The sequence below is a fragment of the Eptesicus fuscus genome, chromosome 2 (assembly GCF_027574615.1).
Source record: "Eptesicus fuscus isolate TK198812 chromosome 2, DD_ASM_mEF_20220401, whole genome shotgun sequence".
Lineage (NCBI taxonomy): Eukaryota > Metazoa > Chordata > Mammalia > Chiroptera > Vespertilionidae > Eptesicus > Eptesicus fuscus.
This window is the reverse complement of record NC_072474.1, coordinates 114,404,906-114,429,316: the sequence shown is the minus strand read 5'-3', so window position 1 is coordinate 114,429,316 and position 24,411 is coordinate 114,404,906. Positions and strand designations below refer to the sequence as shown.

General features: G+C 58.3%; 1 protein-coding gene across 1 annotated transcript in view; it reads left to right on the top strand.

The window, feature by feature from the left end:
• Positions 1–1,393: 1,393 nt before the first annotated feature.
• The window catches only part of CRMP1 (collapsin response mediator protein 1), a 46,625-nt gene continuing 23,607 nt past the window's right edge, over positions 1,394–24,411 (top strand). Inside the window, exons 1-3 of the mRNA XM_054708199.1 lie at positions 1,394–1,774; positions 21,873–21,961; positions 23,961–24,145. Coding sequence (XP_054564174.1) covers positions 1,394–1,774; positions 21,873–21,961; positions 23,961–24,145 — 655 coding nt within the window. The remainder of the gene's footprint in view (positions 1,775–21,872; positions 21,962–23,960; positions 24,146–24,411) is intronic.

Below are 24,411 nucleotides of genomic sequence, written 5' to 3'. Positions count from 1 at the left end.
CAGTTCCCCAGAGACCCGCAGGCCCCTCTGCCTGATAATAATCCTGGAAAAATGAGGGACCGTGTCTAGGGGACACACACTGCTCCTGGACTCGAAGAGAGGGTGAGGGGAGCCCCAGCAGAGAGACCCTAAGCCCCATGCCTTCCACCTTGGCTCTACTCACAGGAAGCCCAGCACGCCCAGGCTGCATGCGCCTGGCTCAGCAAGGATAGGCTGTACTGGGGTCCAGAGAGGTGACCCCCAGAATGGAGAATATCTGTCTGGGTGACTGACAGGATTCTGCGTGTGTGTGTGTGTGTATGGACGGAGGGTGATCTAACTCTTTGTCCATTTCTGGAGCGTTTCTATTTAAGCTCTCGACTTCCCTTATATCTGTTGTGGATTTGCATGTGGGGGTGTCCTGTTGGGGTTTATGTGGGTGGAGTTACTCTGAGTTTGCCTTTGGCACGAGGTTGTGAAAAGCTCTGCTGCGTGGGTGTTGCAGGCATGAGCATCATCTGCGTCTGCGAGTCCCTGGTTCTCATGCAAGAGTGTATCTCTCTGTCTGAACGAACGACTCTTGTCTTGCTGTTCGTCCTCCGTGGAACGTTACGTGTGTGTGTCCCTCCTTAGCATGTCTTCTCCCGGAGGGCAGGCCTCGGTTTACGTTGTGCATGGCGCTGCCCCCAGCACCAAAACGCGCCAGGCACCAGGGTCATTCGGTGTGACCGCGTTGAATAAATGTATGCGGTGTCTCTCCGAGTGTGCAATCCATCTCGGCGTGATGCTGTGCGCGCAGGGGGCTGGGTGACGGAGAATGTCTGGTCTGTGTGTAATAGGCTTGGAATATGTGTGAGCATGCATGTGTGTACAGAATTGTGTAGGATGTGTGTGGCCGAGCCTGTGTGTGTCTGGGGAGCCTGTGAGTAATCCACTCGTGTGTGCAGCATGTCCGCATCTTTCACGTGTTTGTATGGCCTTAATTGTCCGGTGTGCTGGTACCAACCTGTGTGTGACTCGTGTGTGTGTGTGTGTGTGTGTGTGTGTGTGTGTGTGTGATGCACGGGACCCCACCCTCGCTCTCCCTGGGCGCCCGCGCTCAGCCTGCGGGCGGGGAGCGGGTGCGGGAGGGCACTGCAGCTCGGCCGCCCCTCGGCGCTGCGGCTCGGGTACGTCATCGTCCCTCCCCGCCCTCGCCGCGTCCCCGCCTCCCGGTCTTTGTAGCCAGCGACGCTCCGCAGCCGGCCGCCCGGAGGCCCCGCCCCCGCCGCGGCCCCGCCCCCCGCGCCGCGCGACCCGCCCCGCCCCGCCTCGGGCCGCAGACGCGCCTGGGCCGCCGCGGGCCCGCACCCGACGCGGAGCGCGGCGCACAGCGGTGGTGAGGACCGCGGCGGGCGGGCGGCCGGGGACCGGCATGGCGGACCGGCGGCGCGCGTGGAACACGGAGGACGACCTGCCCGTGTACCTGGCGCGGCCGGGCAGCGCGGCGCAGACCCCGCGCCAGAAGTACGGCGGCATGTTCGCCGCGGTGGAGGGCGCCTACGAGAACAAGACCATCGACTTCGACGCGTACAGCGTGGGCCGCCGCGGCTCGGCGCGCACGCCGCGCGGCGCTGGCCAGCTGGACGCCGTCGGCCTGCCGGGCCCCGGCGGCAGCGAGGACACGGCCAGCGACGTGAGCGAGCCCTCGGGCTCGGCCATCAGCTCTCCCGGCGAGCGCGACGAGCGGCCGCCCGCGCTGTGCATCCGCTGCCCCGCGCCCCGCGACCTGCCCCTCGGCCGGGACAATGGCCAGGTACCCTCGGGGCTCGCGGCGGCCGGACGGAGGGGGCGGGGCCTCCGGGGCCGCTGGGAGGGGGGTCGCCCGAGGGCGGTGCGGAGGCCTGAGCGCCGGGGCCGCCGCCGGCAGGTTCGGGGGAGCTGGGGAAGGCCCCTCCCCCACCCATCCGATGGGAGGTTCCGAGAGGTTGCGCGCTGGGTCCGGAGGGCCGGCACGGTCCGCGAGAGCCAGCTCCCACCCTCCTCTGCAGAAGGAGCGCGCGGGGTTCTGAGAGGGCAAGTAAGTTAGCGAGGCGGCCGCACGGGCCCTTTGGGGTGCATCTAACCCAGGGGTCCGCGTTCTCCGCCTCAGGAGCAGGGCAGCTCCGTCCCGCATTAGCCCACGTGCGTATTCGCTCACTCATTGGGAATTTCAGGGCACCTGCTGGGTGCCGGCTCTGGGACGGGGTCAGTGGTCGCACCGCCGGGAGCGGAGAGAAGCCTCGCCCCGGGGCTGTCCGCGGGAAGGGTTTGGTTAAAGATTTAGACAGAACGGGAAACCTCTTGCCCCCAAGCGCAGGCATCGCCAGGGGCTGCTCCTGAGCCCCACAGCACGACCTGGGGTGCTGGCTTCAGTGTGCTTGCTGCAGGGCAGGCTGGAGGCAGACTGGGGATCTGATAGTCGCTAGCTTCCCGGACCCGGAGCCCCCTCTCCCAAAGTGGGGGAGCACCGTGGAGAAGGAACACCAGGCCTTGGCCCTAGGGATCACCTCCCTTGAGCTGGAGGTCGCCAGGGAACCGGGGGAGATGGTGGGTAAGGGCACAGCTTTGGGACATATGGATCAGGGCCGGGTGTATGGGAAACGGAAGTTAGGGCACCGGAGGGCCGAGACCTGTAAGCTTAGCCCCAGAAGTAGCTGTCCGAGCAGCCCCACCCCAGGCCAGACTGGGAAACAGACTCCTTGTGAGAAGGAAGGAAGTAGTGAGCATTCAATAAAGGGCTGGTTGTTAGTTTTATCATCATCATCGTTTTAATTTGCCCTTCCCTTAAATGCTATGAGGGGCATAAAGTGAGCCAGCAGGAGTCAGAGCTGGGCCAGGAAAGAAATCTGGGTGGGCTTCCTGGACGAGTCGGGCAGGCCGGCCTGTGGCTGCTGCAGCGCCGTAGTGAGTCTCCTGCCCCCCATCCCTGCCTGCGACGTTGTCCCCATAACTCGGGAACTCTCCATGGTTCTGAAGCCGGCGCCCCGTGAAGGGAAGGTGCACATTGAGGGGGTGCGAGCGGGTGGGGGGCCAGGGAAGGTGATATGGAGAGCGTCCCGTCTCCTTTTTTCTCCCCCTGCCCACCGCGCTTCTCAGGTGGCCAGCCTCACGCAGGATCCAGGCTTCCGAGCCCAGAAGGGGGGCTTTAGGGCCACAGACTGAGAAGCCAGGGTCAGTACTGGGGAACCCCGGTTTCCGGCCATGGCCCTTCGCTCTCTTGAGCCTCAGCTTCTGCATGTGGGAAGCGCGGGTGACATTCTCCTCCAGGCCCCCTCCAAGCGCGGTGGAGGGTGTGTGTGTGGAGGGGGGCGGGGGGGGGGCAGGGCGCTTTGTGCTGGGCGGGGAGCTGTCAGGAAGCGCCTCCCTGGTGGAGCTGCAGTCAGTTTTACCTACGGCAGCATGGCCTCTGGGGCTCCGCCTGGGCCGGATGGCAGCCTGTCTCCCCCCACACCCCCTTCCTCCACGGCTTCTCCGGGACAGGGGGCAGGACAAAAGGCGGCGCCTCCAGCCAGCGGAGGGCTCTGGAGGCCCTGGAGGTTCCAGACTACGGAGTCCAGGGGGCCTACCGGTCTCCCTGGGGGCAACCTTTTACTTTCTGCGGATCCAGCGGCCACGGAGCTCCGTTCGGGCGGGCCTCCTCGCTCCAGCGCTTTGCAGAGGGTGCCAGCCCTCCCCCCACCCATCAAGCTTTTCCCTGGGGCGGGAGGAGGGGTTTCTGCAGCGCAGGCGCAGCATTTTCCGAGGCCCCAGGCTGAGCTACTGCGGGGCTTTGTACCGGGGAAGTCTGCTTGGGAGCAGCTGTCTGTTTGGCCAGTCTCTGGCCGGCGCCCCTCCCCCATACACACGTGGTCTTGTCCCCAGCCTTGGCGCTTCCCTGCCCAGGCTGAGCCCTGGGGACGCCCTGGTGCGTGGGTCCAAGGGTTTAACTAAGTGGAGAGAGAGAATGGAGGTGTCAGGGGGAGGGGGGAGTGTCCTCGCAGTGTCCCGTCATGGACAAGGTCCCCACCCAGCTCAGAGCAGAGGCTGACTGGATGAGTGGATGAGCTCTGGCCAAGCTGCAGGAACCCGGCTCCCAGGTACTCTCTGCTCAGCTCCTGTGCATCGCACCTGAGATACTTGACCTCCGTAAACCTCAGCTCCCCGCCTGCAACATGGGAAAGCTGTGGCCTAGTGTCCCTGGAGTATGGAGCTGCTTCCCCTTTGCAGAGCCACAGCCCACCTCCATTCGAAGGCCCAGGCACCGCTGGCCTCCCGTCCTGGACCGGAGGGGTACCGGTGAGGGCTGCAGCCCCAGCCTGCGTGTGGGTGCGTCAGCACGCCTCTGGGTGGGAACCGGAAAGTAGAGAAGATGGGTCATTTCACAGCACCCGTGGGCTGGGGTGTTATCGGCAGAGTGAGGGGCAGAGAAGGTCAGCATTTATTCTGGCCAGTGTTGTGGGGCCTGCTGGGGCCGCCCCCTTCGTATCCGTTATTCCTCCCTTGTCATGAAGTCTGTCGAGCTATGCCCTGGCCTCCTGTCACTCTCCTTGGAGGAATTCCGAGTCCTGGGGCTAATGTCCCCTCTCCATGGGAGTCAGGTTGTCCTGTTTCTCCTCCTGCCTCCCGTCTGTTCAAGAGGCGGGGCGGGGGGGGGGGGTGTCTTAGTGCCAATGGTCTGGCCCTGGAGACAGTCACTGCCCAGTAGGCGAGACTGTGGTGGAGCCTGTTGGCCTGGCAGGGACCAATCAGCTGGTGCAGGGGTGGAGCGGGCCAGCCATTAATTAGGACCCTGTCTCCTGGGTCCCTGCTAGACCCTCTCCAAAGGCTGGTTCAGTGACGGGTGGGGCGGGTGATGGGAACGAGCTTTATTGAGAAGCCTTGGGGATGAGTCTGGGAGAATGGGTACGCTTTTGTCTCGGCAGGCTATTCAGGGGGAGGGTGCAGCTTGAAGAAAGGCTTGGAGTTGGAGATGGGGAAGTGCTTGGTCTATTCTGGGGATGGCTGTGGACTAACGGGATCTGGGGAAGAGAGGCAGGAGGGGGCCGCATCTGAGCCCGGTTGTGTGTGTGGGGGGGGCTTTGAAAGCTCCAGCAGCTTGGGTGGGTCCTGGGCACCGGTGCGCACGCCCTCCCCCAAGCGGCTGTGGGGAGGGGGGAGGGCCGTTGCGCGCTGCGTCGGCGCTGCGCACCAGCTCTGCCTGCGCAACGCAAGGCCGTCTCCAGCTTTGGAAAGAGCCCTGCACACCCAGCCCTTCCCCATCGCGAGAGCGAGGCCGCCTGTGCGCGCCGGGCGGGGGTCTGCCAGCCTGCGCGATTTGGGGGGGCGGGGGCGGAGTGGGGAGATCGGAAGGGAAGCGCTTCCTGGTTCCAGTCCGAGAGGCGAATAGGGCTCGGCTCCGCGCCGGGAGGAGCCGTCTGCCGCGCCCTCCTCCCGCCCGCGTCCTCCCGCCTCCCGCCCCCTCGCGGCGCCGGGCGGTGCCGGCAGCCAGAGCGGCGGTGCGCAGGCCGGAGCCGGGCGGCGGGCGCGTCAGCAGTCGCGGGCGCCGAGCCTCCCTCCGTCTCCGCATCGCTCCCGGGCTTTGTCACCGCGCCCGTGGTGAGTGGGACCGAGAGAGAGCCCGACAGTGCGCAGAGACAGCCCCCAGGTCCACCGGCCGGCCCAGGGCGCCATCGGGGCCATGTCTTTCCAGGGCAAGAAGAGCATCCCGCACATCACGGTAAGCCGCCCGCCCGCCCGCGGCTCTTTGTGGTGTGGGGGTGGTCACCGAGGGGTCGGATCCGCCTGGGAAAGGAGGGGCGGCCCCGAGGGTTTCAGCGACACAGCGGTTGGGGCGGGGCGGGCCTCGCATTGCAGCCCCCTCCCCCCAGCCTCGGGGGACAATGGGTGGGGGAGCCCCGCACGCGGGGCGGGGCTGGAGGCTTGGGTCCCGAGGCCTGCAGCCCCCTCCTCCCCAGGGGATGTGCCAGAGGCTGGCGTGGCCTGGGAGGAAGGATGCTGAGTTGAACAAAAGAGGGAGGGGCGCAGGGTCCGAACCTCCTGGCTCTGCCCTGGAGCCGAGCCTCCCGCGTCTCGGCCCGCACCGCCCAGCTCCTGCACCTCGCAGCCGAGTTCCTTCAAGCACAGAGGAAGGAAAAAGATCCAGGGCCACCCCGCGCCCCTCCCAGACCGTGGGGTGGAAGTCTGCACCCAGAGACCCCACCATGATGGAGGGCCCCTCCCAGGCCTCCCCGCAGTTAAAACTCAGCCCCGGGCAGCACTGGGGGCCGTGGCGGGGAAGGGTTACCGCTGGGGCGTGGGGATTTAAGTGGGTGCCCAGCGGTCCCTGTGTCCCTGGGTGTGGCCGGAAACAAAGCATCCACTTCTTCAAGCTTTGTCTCTGGTGGGGAGCTGAGGGCTTCGCCGTCAGGAACCCTGGCCTCTGCCCCACGGCCTGCCTGGTACCCGAGTGAAAGCAGACCATTCCTGAGGGACGGGGACCCTGGGCCTGGGGTGGTGGGCGCGGGAGCAGCTGGGTGCTGGGACGTGGCACTCTGGGCGTGAGGAATGCTCCAGGGTGGTGCCTGAGGTTTGCGGAACGGAGACCCCGCATCCTCAGGGATCCAAAATCCGGGCCCAGGGGTGATTCCAGGGCCCCTGCAGGGGGCCGCCTGGGGAGGAGGAGGAGGCAGCTGGCATCTCACTCGCCTGCCCGCCTGCCCAGCATATTGCAGACCTTGTTTTATTGAATCTTCCCAATGAGTCCTTGGAGGGGGCGTTGTGCGCTGGCCGGGATGCAGGTGGAGGGAGGTTGGGAGGGACCTGGGCCCCCTGCTCACGCAGAACAGCCATGCATCCTACCCAGCTAGGGGCTGAATCTTCCCCAGGGAACTCCCTCCCGGCCGGCTGCAGGTCTAGCCAGCAGAGCTGTGCTGAGTTCCCGAGCAGAGATGCAACTCCTGAGGGTGGGGGCCCCCTTCCCCATCCTGAATCCCTGCCCTGGGACGGGAGGCACAGTGACCAACGCCTTCACGGTGTAGGTGGCTAAGAACCCGTGGGAGGCCTGTGCTTGCTTCAGGCTGAGCCAGAGTGGTAGGAAAGTCGGGGGTATTTGTATGAGCAGGTCCCTTTCTTGGGACTGTCTAACCCTACCCTCCAGGGGAACCGAGGCAGGTGATGGGGAGGGGTGAGGCAGTGACTGACAAGGTAGGAGCCCCGAGTCCCTTTGTGACTGTGGCCCATGGCAGGTCTGTACCCCTCCCAGGACCCCAGTTTCCAAGAAGGAAGTTTAGCAGGACGGTCTTTGAGGCGGGTCTGGGGGAGTGGTGCCCCTGGCGGTGTACAGTGCTCGCTCTGCCAGCCTTCCCGCGTGGCGCTCTGGAGTGGAGAGGGGGCCGGTTTCTGCGCCAGACGTCCGGGTGCATCCTGCTCGGTGGCCTCCCTGAGCCTCCAGCTCTGATATCCAAAGTGGGTCTCACACTTGAGCATCTGAGAGGACCCTGGCTGAGCGCTCAGTGTGTGTTAGCACATAGTAGGGGCTTCGGAACTGCTGGCTGGTTCTGCTGCTTTAGTCCTTCTGGGGACCCCTGTGTAAGGGACTCTAAGGGCTTCCGTAGCCTTTAGCGAGGAGACGCTGAGGAGGAAGCCGCCCTTGAGGAGGCGTCTGTGTTTCATTTGGTCCTCAAGCCCGTCCCAGCCAGAGAGACCCGTGGTTTAAAGGAGAAACGGCGAACCCGAGAGGGTGGCCTTGGCCGCAGCTCCTTTCCGGGCCCCTCAGCTTCCCCAGGAGCAGGAGTGTGGCTAAGTGGGCGGGGCTTGTGGCTTTCCCAGGGTGCACCTTCCTCTGGTCAATAGCTCTTGGTTGGTGATTACCAGAAATGAAAGCACCTGGTCTGCTGGGGCGGGCTGGGGGTGAGGGAACGTGGGAAGGAGCCAGCCTTGCCCTCACCTTCCCAGAGCTTAGCAGAGGCTGACATTTCAGCCTGAAATCACAACCGAGTGGAGGGGATGTTGTGAGGGGGAGTATGGGAGGCCGGAGGAGACACGGCAGGGAGGAGCCGCCCCCCCACAAACACACACTCCCAGTGTGGCATGTTGGAGAGATCGAAGGAAAGCCAGCCAGACCAGCATCGTGGGAGCCCAGCCTCTGCTCCCCAGGGCAGCTTCTCCGCACTTAGAGCCAATCCTGGAGACGTAAGACGCTGTTGGCAGCCAGGGTGTGTGCGGCCTGGAGGCTGGAGGGGCCTCAAAAAGGACCAGCTACAGCCCTGAGGTGCACCCTCAAGTCACCCTGCTTGATGGTGGGTCACTCTGTGCCCCTGTGAGCCTCAGTTTTCTCATCTGAACAATGGGGATACGGCCCCAGCTTTGCCAATGAATGCCGAGATAGGAGAGTGGACACTGGCACAGGGGGAGAAGGGCCGCCCCAGGCGGGGCGCGTGTGCACACAGGCAGGGACACGGCCGGTTAGCAAACGTTCTGTACCCATTGATTATGATCGTGGCGTCTTTTCCCTCTTTTTTTCCACCTCAGCCTTTTCCGGAGAAAATACAGCAGCTTGAGAGAGAAGGGGGAAAGCAGAACCACTTAGCTTCCGCCCCCAAGGGTTGTTTAAAATATTCACGAGGCTCTGTTTCATGTGTGGCTTTTTAAAAAATTAATGACCCAGCCGGGGATTAACTCAGCGGAAGCTGTTTCTCACCCTGGGTGCCCAGGGCTGTGGCTGAGTGACGGGAAGGTCCTGGGCGTGGCTCTGAGCAAACAAAGGCACGTGGCCTCCTGGCCCTGCCGAGGCTCCTGGCTCTCACTGAGCCGCCGAAGGGGGCCGCCTGCTCCTTGTCGGGGGAGACAAGAGTGTCCGCCATGGTGGCTAAGCATTATTACTCAAAATAACGCTTCTTGAGGCCTGATCACCTCCGCGTTTGCCGCGTATTCCAGCAGGAATTCCATGACCTCTCACTTGGTTTACAGAGCTGTCCTGTGAGGGACACAGCCCAGATGTGTCCTCCTTATGTTCCAAAGAGTACACTGAGGCCCACAGAGACGTGGTGGCGTGTACAGGCTCTTGCCGTGCCCGGCGGAGGCATGAAGAGCTCAGAGTCAAGTGGCCGGCTCAGCAATCACTATCTGATTTGAAACCTCTGTGTGTGTTACAGTGCGCTTCAGAGTGTATGTGTGTGTGCATAGTTGAGTGTGTGAGTGTAGATGAGGGTAGATGTGATACTGTATGGTGTGGAAAAAATCACAGATGAGCAGGGAACGACGAGCAGGGAAGAAAGATCAAGCGAGAGTCACACGAGATGGAAGGCGTTGCTCTAACGTGCAAGTGTGCAGAAAACGTGTGAGGCCTGTTGTGCTGCTCCTGAGAGTGGCATTCAGCCTGTCTATAAATATTCCGTTTCTTTCCCTGCCCTTTTACACAAAGGATTTGAGATGCCGTAGGGTTTGTTACGCAGAGTGAAATCGGGTGGAATGGGGGTGAGAGGTAAGGGGCCAGAGATGGAGATTAGGGAGCCGTGTACAGAAGCGAGGAGAATGCAGGAATCCCAGCCCCAGGGGCCCCGCCACGTGCTGTGTACTGACACAGTCCTCTACAGGGTGCTGCTACATTGCGATCGGCATTTAAAATTGACATTGGCTACAGCCAGGTGTAGAGTGTTCTCGTCACATCTCTTAGCTGGAGCCCTGAGCACGCACAAGCAGAACGGTGTTGAACGGAGTCTCACTTTTGTGGGAGTAAAAGATCGTCCTTGCCCAGGGCGGGGAACCTCAGAGACTTGGCCCCTTGAGCACCTGAAAAGCGGTGAGGGCAGCGGACAGCGCCTGGTGCTGAAGAGCAAGCAAGTGCAGTTAAGGGGCTTTTATTAAAGGCCCCTTGAGACAGACACAGGCCCATGTGGTAGGGCTGGTTGGTAATGATGGCTGACTTATTTGGTGGTGGTGGTTAATGATGCTGCAAATTTTTACATCACGGTTACCCACCCCTCCCCCCCATCTCCAGGAGATACGTTCCGGGACCCCCAGGGGGTGTCAGAAAGCACAGATAGTACTGAGCTCTACTTGGACTGTTTTTTCTGTAGATGTGCCGGGGGTCTTATCCAGCATCTAGAAGGGTTCAGGAATCTGGAGAAGGGCTGCATGTAAATTATTAGAGTCCAGAGACGAAATATAATTTTGGAAGGCATTTTGGGGAGCCAGAGGAGCTTGGCTGTAGGAACCAAGTTCTCCTGTCTCTCTGGACCCCTTGCTTTTTATTAACACAAATTGTCCTAAAGCAAAGTAGATATAGATATCAAAGGCAAGGTTTAGTATATACAGAATCCATTGTCAGATTGGGGGAACTGCCTACGGCTGTTCAGGTGTTTGGCCAGCAGGAGGCAATAACATGTAGATTGAAATGTCCTCAGCTGTCTGGCAGCAAGCAATCATTTATGCATCCTTTTCAGGTTTGGGGAAATGCCCTCAGCCATTTCCAACAGGCAATAATATGTATTTTCCAGCCCTTGCTGAAGGCTCAGGGTCTACCAACCTTTTGATGAACTTCTTGCATTAATGACCTGCTGGAATTAGCTTCCGGCATAGATGCACACACTCACCGCTTCTCTCTGGCATGTCCTGTTTGCCAGCACCCCCACTCTTGCACTTTGGGGCATTGTTAAGTGAAATGAGGGTGACTTGGACACAAGCGCTGCGATCTGATAACAGAGGCAGCTCCTAAGGAACTGACAGGTGGGCCATGCATACGGTGTGGGCGGAAACGCTGGACAATTCCAGGTGGGATGGAGCGGGGTTTCGGCACGCTCCTCGGAAGGGCGCACAATTGAAAACATATGCATTGTTGTTGTTTTTTTATTTTTATTTTTATTGAATTCAGAGAGGAAAGGAGAGGGAGAGAGAGAGAAATACCAATGATGAGAGAGAACCATTAATCGGTTGCCTTCTGCACACCCCCTACTGGGGATCGAGCCCGAAACCCAGGCATGTGCCCTTGACTGGAATCGAACCTGGGACCCTTTAGTCTGCAGGCTGATGCTCTTATCCACTGAGCCAAACCAGCCAGGGCTATATGCATTGTTTATGTCTAAAATTTTCCGTTCAATGCTTTTGGACCGCAGTTGGCCACAGGTAGCTGACACTCGGAAAGCGAAACCATGACAAAGGGGACTGTATTTGTAAGTATGACCCGAACAGAGGAAGGTGGAGAGTCACTGCCCTGGAGAGAGGCAGTGGCCAGATCACAACCGCTCTGCGAGCCGACAGCCCTGAACTGGTGTTGGTGGCCTGGGAAGGGGCATGGGGTCTAGGATGCTTCGTGGGGTGGCTGGTCTGCAAAATAAGCCGCCAAAAGCGGGGAGGTGATGGCCCTGGACACACGAAGGGGCAGTTCCCGCCCCTTCCCTAGGCCTGAGCCCAGGCGCCGGCCACTCTCCCTGACCAGGCTCGCCCTCGCGGCCCTTTGCCTGTGTGTAAGCCGGGCCCATCCCCTGCAGGGACTCCTTCCTCCCGGAGCTGGAACTGTGAGCACTCCCACTCCATTCACGTGGGTTCACGCGCTTGGAGGATGGGGCAGCGTCTGATCCTCCCTGGCGTGTCCCCAGGAGCACTCTGCACACGGTGACTCAGAGCTGGGACTCCGTACGGAGGGAGGGGATGAATGAAGAGGGGATGGCAAGCGGTGCTTCTTCGCTGAGCGAGGTGCCAGCCGCTCCTGCATTTGACGTTCCCTAACCAATGTCCTCTTCTCGGAGTTACCATGTAGGAGGCTGCCACCCAGAAGGAGACGAGGGTGGCACGAAGGGCGTTCGGAGAGAACGCAAAGCCTCCTCGTGGTGCGTGGGCAGCGGGGAGAGGGTGGGTCTGATTTACTAAGAGGCTCCGCTGCACGTCACAGTGAAAGGCCGGCTTTTACAATGAGAACCTCCCAGAGACAGGCGGGTCATTGTGGGGCGCCTCCCGCCAGGACCTCCGCTGAGGAACTGCTTGGTGTCAGGCCTTGGAGTCAGTGTCATGGGAAGGCTCGGTGGGTCCGAAGCAGAAATGCGCTGAGCGAAGAGGTGGCTGCTTGGGGGCGATGTTGCACCTGACCCCCGATGATGCTGCCTGTGGTTTTTGTCACACCGTCTTTGTAGACCCTCAGGCCTTCCGCCCAGTCTCAGCCAATATTTGATTTATACCACCTCAAAGTTGAAAGGAACCTTTCAATGTACGTATTTTTTTGTGTGTGTGTGCTTGTGCGCTTAAGGAGGCTGAGAGTGCCCACTGCGCTACTCCACGGCAGTCTCCCCTCCAGTGTAGGAATTCCAAACCCCCTTTGCATGCCCCCAGTGACGGGGAGACTTCCCCAGCATCTGCTTTACTCTAGGAAGCTCTGCCGTTGGACAGCTCTTCTGTACGCAGCGCGAGGGTCTGCCTTTTGCCCCCTGGTTGGCCTTGGAATCTCATGGTTCCTTCCTCTTCCACACGGATATTCCTGGAAGCTGTTGGATCACAGAGGCCTGGGGCCCCCTCGGTCCCCAAATGGCCCCGATTCTCTGGTCCTCACCCGGCACAGTTTCCAGGTACAACATCTGGATTTTTTGTTCCATTTTTTCTTTCTTTCTGCTGTCCTTGGTCTCTGAGCCTGCAGAACAGAATGGATCCAAAATAAAACTTACTGGTCACCTTTCAAATGGACTCTAAACATCCCAGCATCACAGACTCGCTTGAGGAGCCGGTAAAAGCGGTGGGAACATCCAGTGCAGGCGTGTGGCCTCCGCACTGGCTCTCGGCGGCCAGTGTTCAGTGTGCGGAGAGCTCCTGCAGAGTAGCTTCACGGGCCGTGAGGGCGGTGCTGTGATTACTCCCACGGGCAGAGGGGGAGCCTGAGGCTCACAGAGCTCGGTGCCTAGCCACGGGCTCCCTGCGGAGAGGCTGTGTGGGCTGAGGTGCAGTCAGTCCCGGGGGAAAGGGTCAGGGAGAAGATACTTATCAAAACGAGCTGGCAGACAAAGCATCATGAGGTCAGGAAACAGCACTAACCAGGCCGTGAGCCTCGTGCTGTGGGGACTCCAGGGGGAGGCAGCAGGTTCCTGGCGTCAGAGCGTGTGCCCACCAGGAGATGGGTGGGGAGGGCGGGGGGAGAAGGAGGGGTGGCAGCACCTCCAGGCGGCAGGAAGGCCTCAGGGAGGCCCAGGCTGTGACAGTGCCGTGTGAGTAGACCAATATGGTCGCACAAGGCCAGGAGAGGGGAGCAGCCCGGCCTGGGGGAGCCAGGAGAGGACAGCTGGGGACGGGTTTCCAGAAGAGGGCTGACGCGTATGTGTGTGTCCGCAGGGTCACGGGCTGTCCTGGGGAGGGGTCTGGGGGTGACGGTGAGGGAGAAGTTGAGGATGAACATGAGCATCTGAATGCGATCCATCCCCCCCAGGTTGCAAGGACGTTAAAAAATCAGGCCCCGTTCTAAGTGCTGTGCCCTCTGCTTTACACCAGAAACTGACCACAGAGAGGCGACCTGCCTGAGCCTCAGGGTGATTAGCACCTGGGGGGCCAGGGGAGGCCCATGTCCTTAACCAGCCGAGGTAATGACGGTGAACGCACCCGGCTCGCAGGGGTGTTGTCCATGTTTGTTAGCTGGTTGGGTCTCACATTTGATTTCTTCCCTCTGGAGAGCCCTTTGCAACGTTCAGAGCCTTTCCTCTGCCTGCTCGCTTTTGGCCATAATTGCAGCAACGCTACCAGGAGGGAAGAGGAGGTGCACGCGCCTGTGACGGGCTGGATAGGAGCTGAGTAGACGCGTACTGTCTGTTCTCACCTGTCCTCTGTCTGTTCTCGCCTGTCCACTGTCTGTTCTCGCCTGTCCACTGTCTGTTCTCACCTGTCCACTGTCTGTTCTCGCCTGTCCGCTGTCTGTTCTCGCCTGTCCGCTGTCTGTTCTCGCCTGTCCACTGTCTGTTCTCGCCTGTCCGCTGTCTGTTCTCACCTGTCCACTGTCTGTTCTCGCCTGTCCGCTGTCTGTTCTCGCCTGTCCACTGTCTGTTCTCACCTGTCCGCTGTCTGTTCTCACCTGTCCACTGTTCTCTCCTGCCCGCTGTCTGTTCTCACCTGTCCACTGTCTGTTCTCACCTGTCTGCTGTCTGTTCTCACCTGTCTGCTGTCTGTTCTCACCTGTCCACTGTCTGTTCTCGCCTGTCCACTGTCTGTTCTCACCTGTCCACTGTCTGTTCTCACCTGTGCCCATTTTGCAGAGGAAGGAACTGAGGCTCCCACTTGCTCATCAGGTACAGGGAGGAGAGCACGGGGCTAACCACCAGGGGGCGCTGGGCTGTCCCTTTGTAGGCAGCAGGTGGCTCTAGGTTACCCAGTGTCTCCACTGCTCCTGGCTGTGTGACCTGGAGCAACTGGCTTCACTTCTCAGTTTCCTCGTTTGTGGCAATCAGACCCACTTCTTTAGGAACTGAAACTGGAAGCCCACGGGGTGCAGAGCTGACGCTGAGCCTGCGCTCAGGAACGTGAGTTTCTTAAAGGCGGTGGGTTTCTGTTCAGAGGGCTTTGTGTGCGGTGAGACGCAGACAGGACACGCAAAAGTGGGTGTAGACTTAAGAGGCCGGCACAGCCGGCCTCCGCCTCCTGTGGGCAGCCTGAAGGCCCTGCCCACTCCTGGGGGCACCGCAGAGGGGTGTTATTTTAAAACCAGGTGCTCAGTCCCGCAGGGAGGATTTCCTGAATACCTGCCAGGTATCCTGGGGCTTGAGAGCTCTGTGTTGTAACTGCAGTTGTCATGGAAACGGGCCTGCAGCCCATGGGGACTGCCTGTGGTTCTGATTGGCGGAGGAGGAAAATGCCATGCTACCGGTGTCCCCCGCCCGTGCAAGTGGAGTACAATGTGTGTTAATTAGATTCCGCATCAGGCGTCAGGCGTCAGGCCTGTCACCGACACGGCTGCCTTCCTGGGCAGTGTGACAAAGGGCCTCCGGCTGACAGGCCGTCCCCCGAGGCAAAGTCAAAGGCAATGGGCTGGCTTTCTGTGAGTCCTAGGCGTGTGCTGCAGTCAGAGGAGGCTGGGTGGGGATGGCGCCGGAGCTGGGAGGCAGGGGCTCTGGCCACCGAAGGTCGTGACCGAGTCCTGGGATTATGAGGTCTCTGGGCCAGATAGCGGTCTCTGGCTGTGGCTCTGGGCACGGAACCCCGATGGGGTGCCAGTTCTCTTCGATGGAGCGATGCCCAGCAGCAGGCAACCCCGCGGCCCTGGCTCACGGCACCGACGATTTACTTACAGCGGAAGGCCTGGGCGGGGCCGAGGCACAGCGGGGCGCAGCCAGACTTGTCTTCGGGCTTCTGTCTGGGTCAGGTCTGCTCCGCCTTTCTTCTCATCCTGGGACGCAGACCTAAGGAGACGCCATTTCTTGGGTCGTGCGGTTTTCCGGCGGAGGGTGGGCTCTCGGAGCCTGAGCTGGAACCCGCCAGCCTCCTGAAGCCTGAGCTCAGAGGGTGCGGTCACGGCCACTCTCATTCTATTGGTCAAAGCAAGTCATGTGGGTGGAGGCAGGTGGGATTGTGAAACCGGAACCCAATCTACCACAGAGGGTCCGCGCGGCATCATCGGGCTGTTTGTGAATTCCTGGCCACCATCTAGAGCTGGAACATGAGAACTGACAAGAGCACTGGCCTGGGACTTCCAGCGGCCCATCCCGAAGGACTTGAGGCTCCCCGAGGCTACGGTGATGTGAGTTGTACGTGTACGAGTGGGGTTTGGGCCAGTTGGATTTTTGAGTTGCAGACATGAGCTCACCATCAATGGCTTTAGGATGTGAAGGTTTCATGACTTTCAAAACTGACCTTGACGTTTCCTTTGTCTTAAGAGAAAGCAGGTCCATCAGCATTTAACGCGCGGACAAGCACACGTCTGCAAGAACGGGGCTTCCCTGGACTTTTTGAGACTCGTTTCCCTGCTTGCCCTTCGGAGAGAACGTGTTCTTCATCTTCCCAGAAACGACGGGTCTTTTGGTTATTCCGAGCCCCTTCCCAGGGACGAACCAGGCAGCCCCGCTGGAACCCGTGTGTCCCAGCAGCCCCGGCGGGAGCTCCTTCCCAGTGTGAAGACCAAACCTCTGAGATCCCTTTTTTAAAAAGTATATATATATATATAGATATATAGATAGATAGATAGATATAGATATAGATTTCAGAGAAGAAGGGAGAGGGAGAGAGAAATAGAAACATCAATGATGAGAGAGATTCATTGATCGGCTGCCTCCTGCACGCCCCACACTGGGGATTGAGCCTGCAACCTGGGCACATGCCCTGACAGGGAATCGAACTGTGACCTGCTGGTTCATAGCTGGGCTGCAATCCTTTTTTATTTTTATTTATTTTTAAAATATATTTTTTATTGATTTTTTACAGAGATGAAGGGAGAGGAATAGAGAGCTAGAAACTTCGATGAGAGAGAAACATCAATCAGCTGCCTCCTGCACACCCCCTACTGGGGATGTGCCCACAACCAAGGTACATGCCCTTGACCGGAATCGAACCTGGGACCCTTGAGTCCACAGGCCGATGCTCTATCCACTGAGCCAAACCGGTTAGGGCTCCTTTTTTATTTTTTTGACATTTGCCCATTTATTAGCTGCAGATTCCAACTCTGTGTTAGTGAAGCATTGTAGGAGAGGGGATCATGTCCTCCCCCAACTTCCTGGGGAAGAAGTAAAGTACTGAAGGGTTGGTACTAAGAGTCCAAAGTTCTTGGAACCGACTCTAAGCCATGGTTGCTTTGTTTCGGAGGGAATGTGAAGATGACAGGTATGCCAGGGAGCTGAGAAAGAAAGGCAGTGAGGAACTACGGGCTGGGTGGGGGAGGCGGGAGAGGGAACTTCAGCATCCCAGGGTTTGGAGAGACCTCACTGTCCTGGTCCCCAGGGGCATTTCAGGACCATGGACAGCACACACCCTCCTTCCATTCTTCTGCCTGGAACTCACAGCACGCTGTCTGTCTGGGCATATACTACTTACTGGCTGCAATGTACCCCTTCTCCTCCTTTTTGCAGCTTCATGAACTCCTCACATCTCAGAACCCAGCTCACACGCCCCCTCCTGGATGACACAGCCTCTCTCTGTCCCTGTTGTCTCTGTAATAACAGCTTTGGTTCTCTGCTGTTGACCAGACAGCCAAGGTTGCTAAGCCCGTGATTATGGGGTACGTGTGGGTTTGATGAGAAAAGCACCTCTCGTTTCTCCTGGGGATCTTCAGACCACAGCGGATGTTTGATTCCTCTGACTCTGGTGGAGATGATGGATTTTCTTCCCACCATGCAGTGGGGGAACAGAACTCGGAGGTTTCATGCTTTGCTCAGGGATGGACTGTGAGGCAAGAAATGCACTGTGATCCCGACCTCCCCCCAAGCTGAGGCTGCTGTTTGTTTTGCTGTTGTATGGGAAGGGATGCCTGACATTTTAAAAAATGTATTTTTATTGATTTCAGAGAGAAGAAGGGAGAGGGAGAGAGAGATAGAAACAACAATGATGAGAGAGAATCATGGATCGGCTGCCTCCTGTACACCCCCTACTGCAGATGCAGAGATCGAGCCTGCAACCCGGGCATGTGTCCTGACTGGGATTCAAACCTTGACCTCCTGGTTCATGGGCCGACACTCAACCACTAAACCACACCAGCCGGGCAATACCTGGAGCTTTTTTATTTTAAACTTTTTAATATATATTTATTTGATTTCAGGGAGGAAAAGAGAGGGAGAGAGAGATAGAAACACCAATGATGAGAGAGAATCATGGATCGGCTGCCTCCTGCGTGCCCCCTACTGGGGATCAAGCCTGCAACCCGGGCATGTGCCCTGACCAGGAATTGAACCGTGACCTCCTGGTTTATTGGTCAATGCTCAACCACTGAGCCAAGCTGGCCGGGCTCTTTATAATTTTTTATGTCACTCTCCTCCTCACTCTCTCTTTTCAAATATTCTCTTGCTTTTCCCTCCCTTTTCCTTTGCCTCCTGCCTGTCAACCCCCTCTCCTCCTGCTCAGCAAACATTTGCTAAATACCCTGTCCTCGCAGCCCCTGGCGGGTCCCTGAGGACACGGCGATGAATGGCACAGGCCCTCCTGGCCTTGAAGGCGTCCACCCCGAGGAAGGGTCATGTGCACAGCGACCATGACGTGTGATGACTGTAATGGGAGAGGGATGTGCAAGGGGCAGCGGGGACGATGGGGAGGCACCCCAAACTCTCTGCTGGGGGGAGTCAGTTACTGCCAGAAAGATCTACCCACCCCAGAATTACCACCACAGAAATGTTATTTTTTCACCTAACGTTTTATTGCTCAGGCCTCTGTTTGTTCTCAGAAGTCCCTGGGGAGTGTTTGGTATCTGAACGATGCCCATTGGTGGTGTGGTGATGGGATGGGAATTAATTCGGGATCACATTTCAGTGCAGTTCCTTGCGCTTCTCCGGGACGTTTTCCAGAGGACGAGTTTCTGGCACTGGATTTCTAGGTCAAGTCACGAGCCCTTGTAAGGCCCTTGAACCTTTTGCGAACTTGATTGGCACTTGTTCTAGCTGGGCAATGGCAGCTCTGAGCAGGTGTGAAGGTGGTGAGCTTCCCTTCGTCCCCTTCTGCCCAGTGTTCGCACGATGGATGTCTTAGTTCGGGGCCCTCTGTGTGTCTGAGCTCCTCCCTGATGCCAGCCCTGCTGTTACTTCGCCGCCAGCCCAGGCTCCCCCCACCAGGATGTTAGAGTCCCGTAGGGTCCCGGTGAGCTGGCACCTGCGTTCCTCTCCAGGTCCCCGCGGAGGTCACACTGCAGCCAGAGGAAACCACTGACAGATCCCCGAGCCCACCAGGTGCCTCGCGACCTCCGCGCCTCTCTCCTTCTCTGCAGTCTCTTTGCGCCTTTTTGTGGGGCCAAGTCCTACTTGTTCAAGCTCAAAACAAGCTTTCTTCCCCTGGGAGGGCTGGCGTGGAGGCCTCCTTGCCAGTCTCTGCCAGCCCTTCCCACCCTGGGTGCAAAGGTCATGACTCAGTGCCCCCACGGGCCTGAGAACTGTTTCTGTTCGCTGCACCCTCCTTCCTTAAGCAGCTGCTTATGGAGCGTAGCTCCTGCTACAGAGAATGGCGAAGAGTCAACGGCGTGGAACTGTCCCCACGGTTTACATGTGCCAGGCCTGTGCGGCACGGCGCACCCATCATTGTGGAACTGTCCCCACGGTTTACATGTGCCAGGCCTGTGCGGCACGGCGCACCCATCATTGTGGAACTGTCCCCACGGTTTACACGTGCCAGGCCTGTGCGGCACGGCGCACCCATCATTGTGGAACTGTCCCCAGGAGTCCTCCCTCTGAGGACTCTGAGACAGGGACATGTACCCCCATTTTATAGATGAGGAAACAGCAGCCCTCTGAGACAGGGACATGTACCCCCATTTTATAGATGAGGAAACTGAGGCCAGCCGGGGCTACGTCACCTGGATGGGAAGAGGGTAAGGATGGGACCCCACACCTGTCTGACTCTGGACATTTCCTTCTCACGCACACTGATTCGGGACACGAGCCAAGCGGGTCGTAATCCGGAACTGGCAGTCTCCGGCACACCCACCCTGACAGCTAGATTTTCGTTGGATTTCTAATTAGCTGTTTTATTTCCTTCCAAGTATTTAAACAGCGATTTTTATACAGAGCTTGTCCTCGCTCATGTATCTTGTTTGTTCCTCGTGGTAATCTGGGAGAGGCAGGGTATTATTATTTTTCTTTTAAATGTGTGACTTGTATGAAATTCTTAAAATGTCGTGTCCCATCCAATGGGCTCTTGCTGTGAGTTTGCCGAGTGAAGAACAGAGCCCTAGGGAGCTGGCCCCGGGGTCGCAGACCTGGGTTTTTCCTGGATGGGATCTGGTTATGGGGTGTTACGGATTTGGAAATGTTTTAAGATGTGACAGAGTGTGTCGGATGGAGCAAACGCGGGAGAGGAAGTTAGGAAAGGCAGTCTGCGCCCCTGTTTGCGTGTGAACCTGGGAGTCACCCCTCTGAGCCCGCTCCCCCCTCGGTCGGGCGGCCGCGCCATGAGGGTCCGCGCAGGCAGGACCTGCAGTCTCTGGAGCACATCCCTGGGACGCCCCCTGCGGAAGTCTCCTGGTCAGAGCTCCCGCAACACGAAAGGATCTGCGTTTGGGAATGCCGTGAGCTCAGCTCCCCGCGTGAATATGCACGCCACACCCGCGGAGTAAAGGGTCTGGGAGTTTGTCACAGACAGCCTTGGTTCTGTTTAACCCAGGGTTTCCCAAGCTCACGACACTGGGGATCCCCTTGGCTTGGAAAATGCCAGTTAAAAGGCAGAGGCGCTAGTAATCTTAAGGCAGATAACGAGAAAGTCACGTAAGCTCTTGCCGTATCATGGGCTTATTTTTTAAGAAAAACGCTGGCCCCTGAGAACAGCAGGAGCTTGGCCCACTTGCAGCAGCTGCCACAGTACCTGCTGGAAGTTGGGGGGGGGGGGGGGGTGGATGTGAGCCCGAGCTCCACCGTTGGTTCCAGGCAGAGCAGAGCAGGTGGGGCTGGTGTTCGGCTCACAGCACATCTGATGCCACGTTGCAGGCGGAGCCTGGGAAGCTCTCTCTCAGACGTGAAGGCAGGCGGCTGCCTGCGGGAGGCCGTGTCCCAGACACCACGCGCCAGCTGCCCGTGACTCACAGTCACTTCCCTGCTTTCTGGTGCCGGGAGCCTGCTCACTGGCTTGTCTCTGCATCTGCATGTGCACAGCCCGTGCCTCCTCTTTCCTTTGGTCCTGGAGTGCCCTCCAGAGGGCGTCCTCCCTGGGGGCGCACACGTCTTGGCTGTCCTCTCCCTGAGGGATAAGAGGCAGGTGCTGGGCCCGGCCGGGATTGAGCTTGGAGCCCCTTCCTCCAGAGACCCTCCTGCTGGGGGACAGGACGTGCCGGTTCACACATCTCCTCCTTGGATCATGGCTTAGTTCTTTGTCCCGTGACTGCGATGCTTTTTCTCTCCATCTTCACTCAGTCATCCTTCAAGATATCCATCTATTCATCTATTCATCCATCCATTTTCTCACTCATTCACCCAGTCATCCACCCATCCATTCACTCATCCACCCACCCAGTCATCCATCCATTTACTCATTCATCCATCCACCCATCCACTCACCCAGTCATCCATCATCCATTTACTCATCCAATCATCCATCCATTCATACATTTACTCATTCATCCACCCACCCAGTCGTCCATCCATTCATCCATCCATCTACCTATCCTTCCTCCCATCCATCCATCCATCCATCCATCCATCCATCCATCCACCCATCCTTTCATCCATCCATCCTTTCATCCATCCATCCTTCCATCCATCCATCTGGCCAGGCTGTGTCCAAGGTGTAGGGGATGCAGCTGTGAATAAAATGGATGAAATCTCTGCCCCCGTGGAGCTGACAGTCTCGTAAGGACAACTGCAGGGCACAGCTCTAGGTGGCGCCACCATCCACATCCATGCGCGTGTGTTTGGCCCTCTGTGATTTGCACTGAACTCAGCCGGTGGGGTAGCTAACACATCACAGCTGTGATGCCAGTGGGGAGTCACGTGTCAGGCAAACATGTAAATGTATAGTATGTCAGACGCCCTGCAGTAAGTGCTGTGTAAACATAAATGGGTGAGGGGTGTGGGGTCGGCTGGCGGGACGTGGTGTATAGTGTTCCTAAGAGGGAGCCGAGGGGAGGGCTCTCAGGTGAGTGACACTGAGCAGAGACCCAGAGCAAGTGGGAGAGTGAACTTTCCCCAGAGCTCGAGACTCCATCTTGTCGGGCCTTGCTTTTTTACGCCACTTGTTACTTTTGAAAATATTTGAATAATTTTATATTAAAAGTTAAAAACAAACAAAAACTCCTGGCTTTTCCCCAATGACACTGAATACTTTGCTTGGCTTTTCAGAGTGACCGGCTCCTCATCAAAGGTGGACGGATCATCAACGATGACCAGTCTTTCTATGCCGATGTCTACCTGGAGGATGGACTTATAAAGTGCGTGGACCAAACAGACCTTTAAAAAAAATATAAAAAATATATATATATATATATATATATATATATATATATATATACACACACACACACACACACACACACATATATATATATATACATACATATATATATATATGCATGTGTGTATACACACACACACATCCTATCTAGTAAAAGGGTAATATGCAAATTAACCGTCACTGTCACAAAGATGGCAGCGCCTAGTTCCCCCGAGTCCCCCAGTCCTGGGGGGGCTGCCACTGAGAGCGGGCAGCATGAGCAGCCTGGCGGAATGCTTGCTTCGTCACCATGGTGACGGAGGGCCTCTGGGCAGTGGGCGCGGAGCAGCTGGGGTGGGATGCTTGCTTCGTCGTCACGGCGATGCCCGGCCGCGGAGGGCCTCTGGGGGGTCGGGGGATGGCCCACAGCCTCCGTGGCCGAGCACAGGCCCTGAGAGGAGACGGCGGGCCCGCCTCCCGCGGAAGCAGCGCGGCTCCCAGCGGCACGCTGCAGTTGCCACCAGCTCCCGGTGGGCTACTAGTGTATATATATTGATTTTAGAGAGGAAGGGAGAGGAAGAGAGAGAGAAACATCAGTGATGAGAGAGAATCATTGATCAGCTGCTTCCTGCACGCCCCCCACTGGGAATCAAGCCCACACCCAGGCATGTGCCCTGACCAGGAATCAAACTGTGACCTCCTGGTTCATAGGTTGACGCTCAACCACTGAGCCACACCGGCCGGGCTAAACAGACCTGTTAAGAAGCCAGTCCCGGAGGGAATGGGAGGCTGGGCTCTGTGCTGTGACTGTGCCATGTTCCTGTGACTATCGGGGCTGGAGAGGTTTGGGGAGGTTTAAACTGCGGGTGGAGGAGGTCCTAGCATTCACTGAGTGCCCCACTGGGAAACACACGGTCCCTGCTCTACCTCCTGGGCGAGGCGGGCAGGGAGAAGTCTCTGCCCCGCGTCACTGACCCAGTTAGGGGCTGCATGAACTCCAGCCTCACACACTCGACGGAGCTCGCCGCTTTCTTGCACCTGCTCAGGATCTCCAGAGGTGGGTGAGGGGCCAGGAGAGAGAGGAGTGTCTGGCTTCGGACAGAGCCTGGCACTTAAAGCAAAGACGTGCATCGGGCTGACGTCCTTCTCCACTTTCTCCCCATCGGTCCCCTCTCCACCCTCCGGTGACATCAGGTGTGAGTCTGCTCGGGCCTCCGTGACAGAATACCCCAGACCGATAGGGAGGCTCAGGTCACAGACACGGGTTTCTCACGCGCTGGAGGCTGGAAGTCCGGGACGTGTGCGGGGTTGGTTTCTAGGGAGACCTCTCCCCGTGGCTTGTGACAGCCGTCTCCTCGCGTGTCCTCATGTGGCCTTTCTCCTGGGCACATGGGCTCCGCGTAGCTTCCTCTTCTTATAAGGACATCAGTCCTGCTGGGTCAGGGCCCACCCTGACGGCCTCATGGTACCCTGGCGACCTCTTTAAAGGGCCCGTCTCCAGATGGTCACATTCTGAGGTCCGGTGTTAGGGCGTCAACACAGGAAGGTGGGGGCTCACAGTTCAGCCCATCACACCGTCTGGAAGCTTGTAGGGCCGAGGGGGCTTTTCGCTCTGTCTCGCTGCAAACACTCCCCTCCGCCCCCCGAGTCCGTTGCTAGAGGTGTGTGAAGGGCTCTGGAGTGACTTTACCACTTGATGGAGATGCTGGTCTCCACTCTGCCGCCACCTCCCCCTGGAAGCCTTCCCAGATAACCAGGCTATTGAGGTGACCCACCCTCTGCTGCCCTGGGTCATGACCATCTGCCGACACGCCCCGCCTCCTCATTAGACCTGAGCCCCTCGAGGGCAGGGACCTGCCTGAGTTGTCTCTGTCCGCCCAGTGCCCTCAATGGGGCCTGGCTCGGAAGTGCCTCCCTGATGGACTGAAGCTGCACAGGTGGCTGACTACCATTTCCTTTTCCAAAGAACCAACGTCTTCTCTGTTGTCTGTCTCCAGACAAATAGGAGAGAACTTAATCGTTCCTGGTGGAGTGAAGACCATTGAGGCCAACGGGCGGATGGTGATTCCCGGGGGCATCGATGTCAACACGTACCTGCAGAAGCCGTCCCAGGGGATGACGGCCGCCGATGACTTCTTCCAAGGGACCAGGGCAGCACTGGCGGGCGGGACCACGATGATCAGTGAGTTACACCCCGCCTCAGGGACATAGGCTGTGACTTCTCTCCATCACCAGCATCAGCAGCAACACAGTGCTCATTGTGCACCTGCACTTGGCTCAGAGTACCCTTTAACGTAATTGTCACTACACCCCTGCCTTACACATAATATATATCCGTATATTACGTGCCACTGGTGCTGCACAAAGTGATTTTAGAGGCAATATAGACATTGAAAATGTGAAAGTATTTTAGTGCATATGGAAATAAAATAACTTGCACCTCATGGA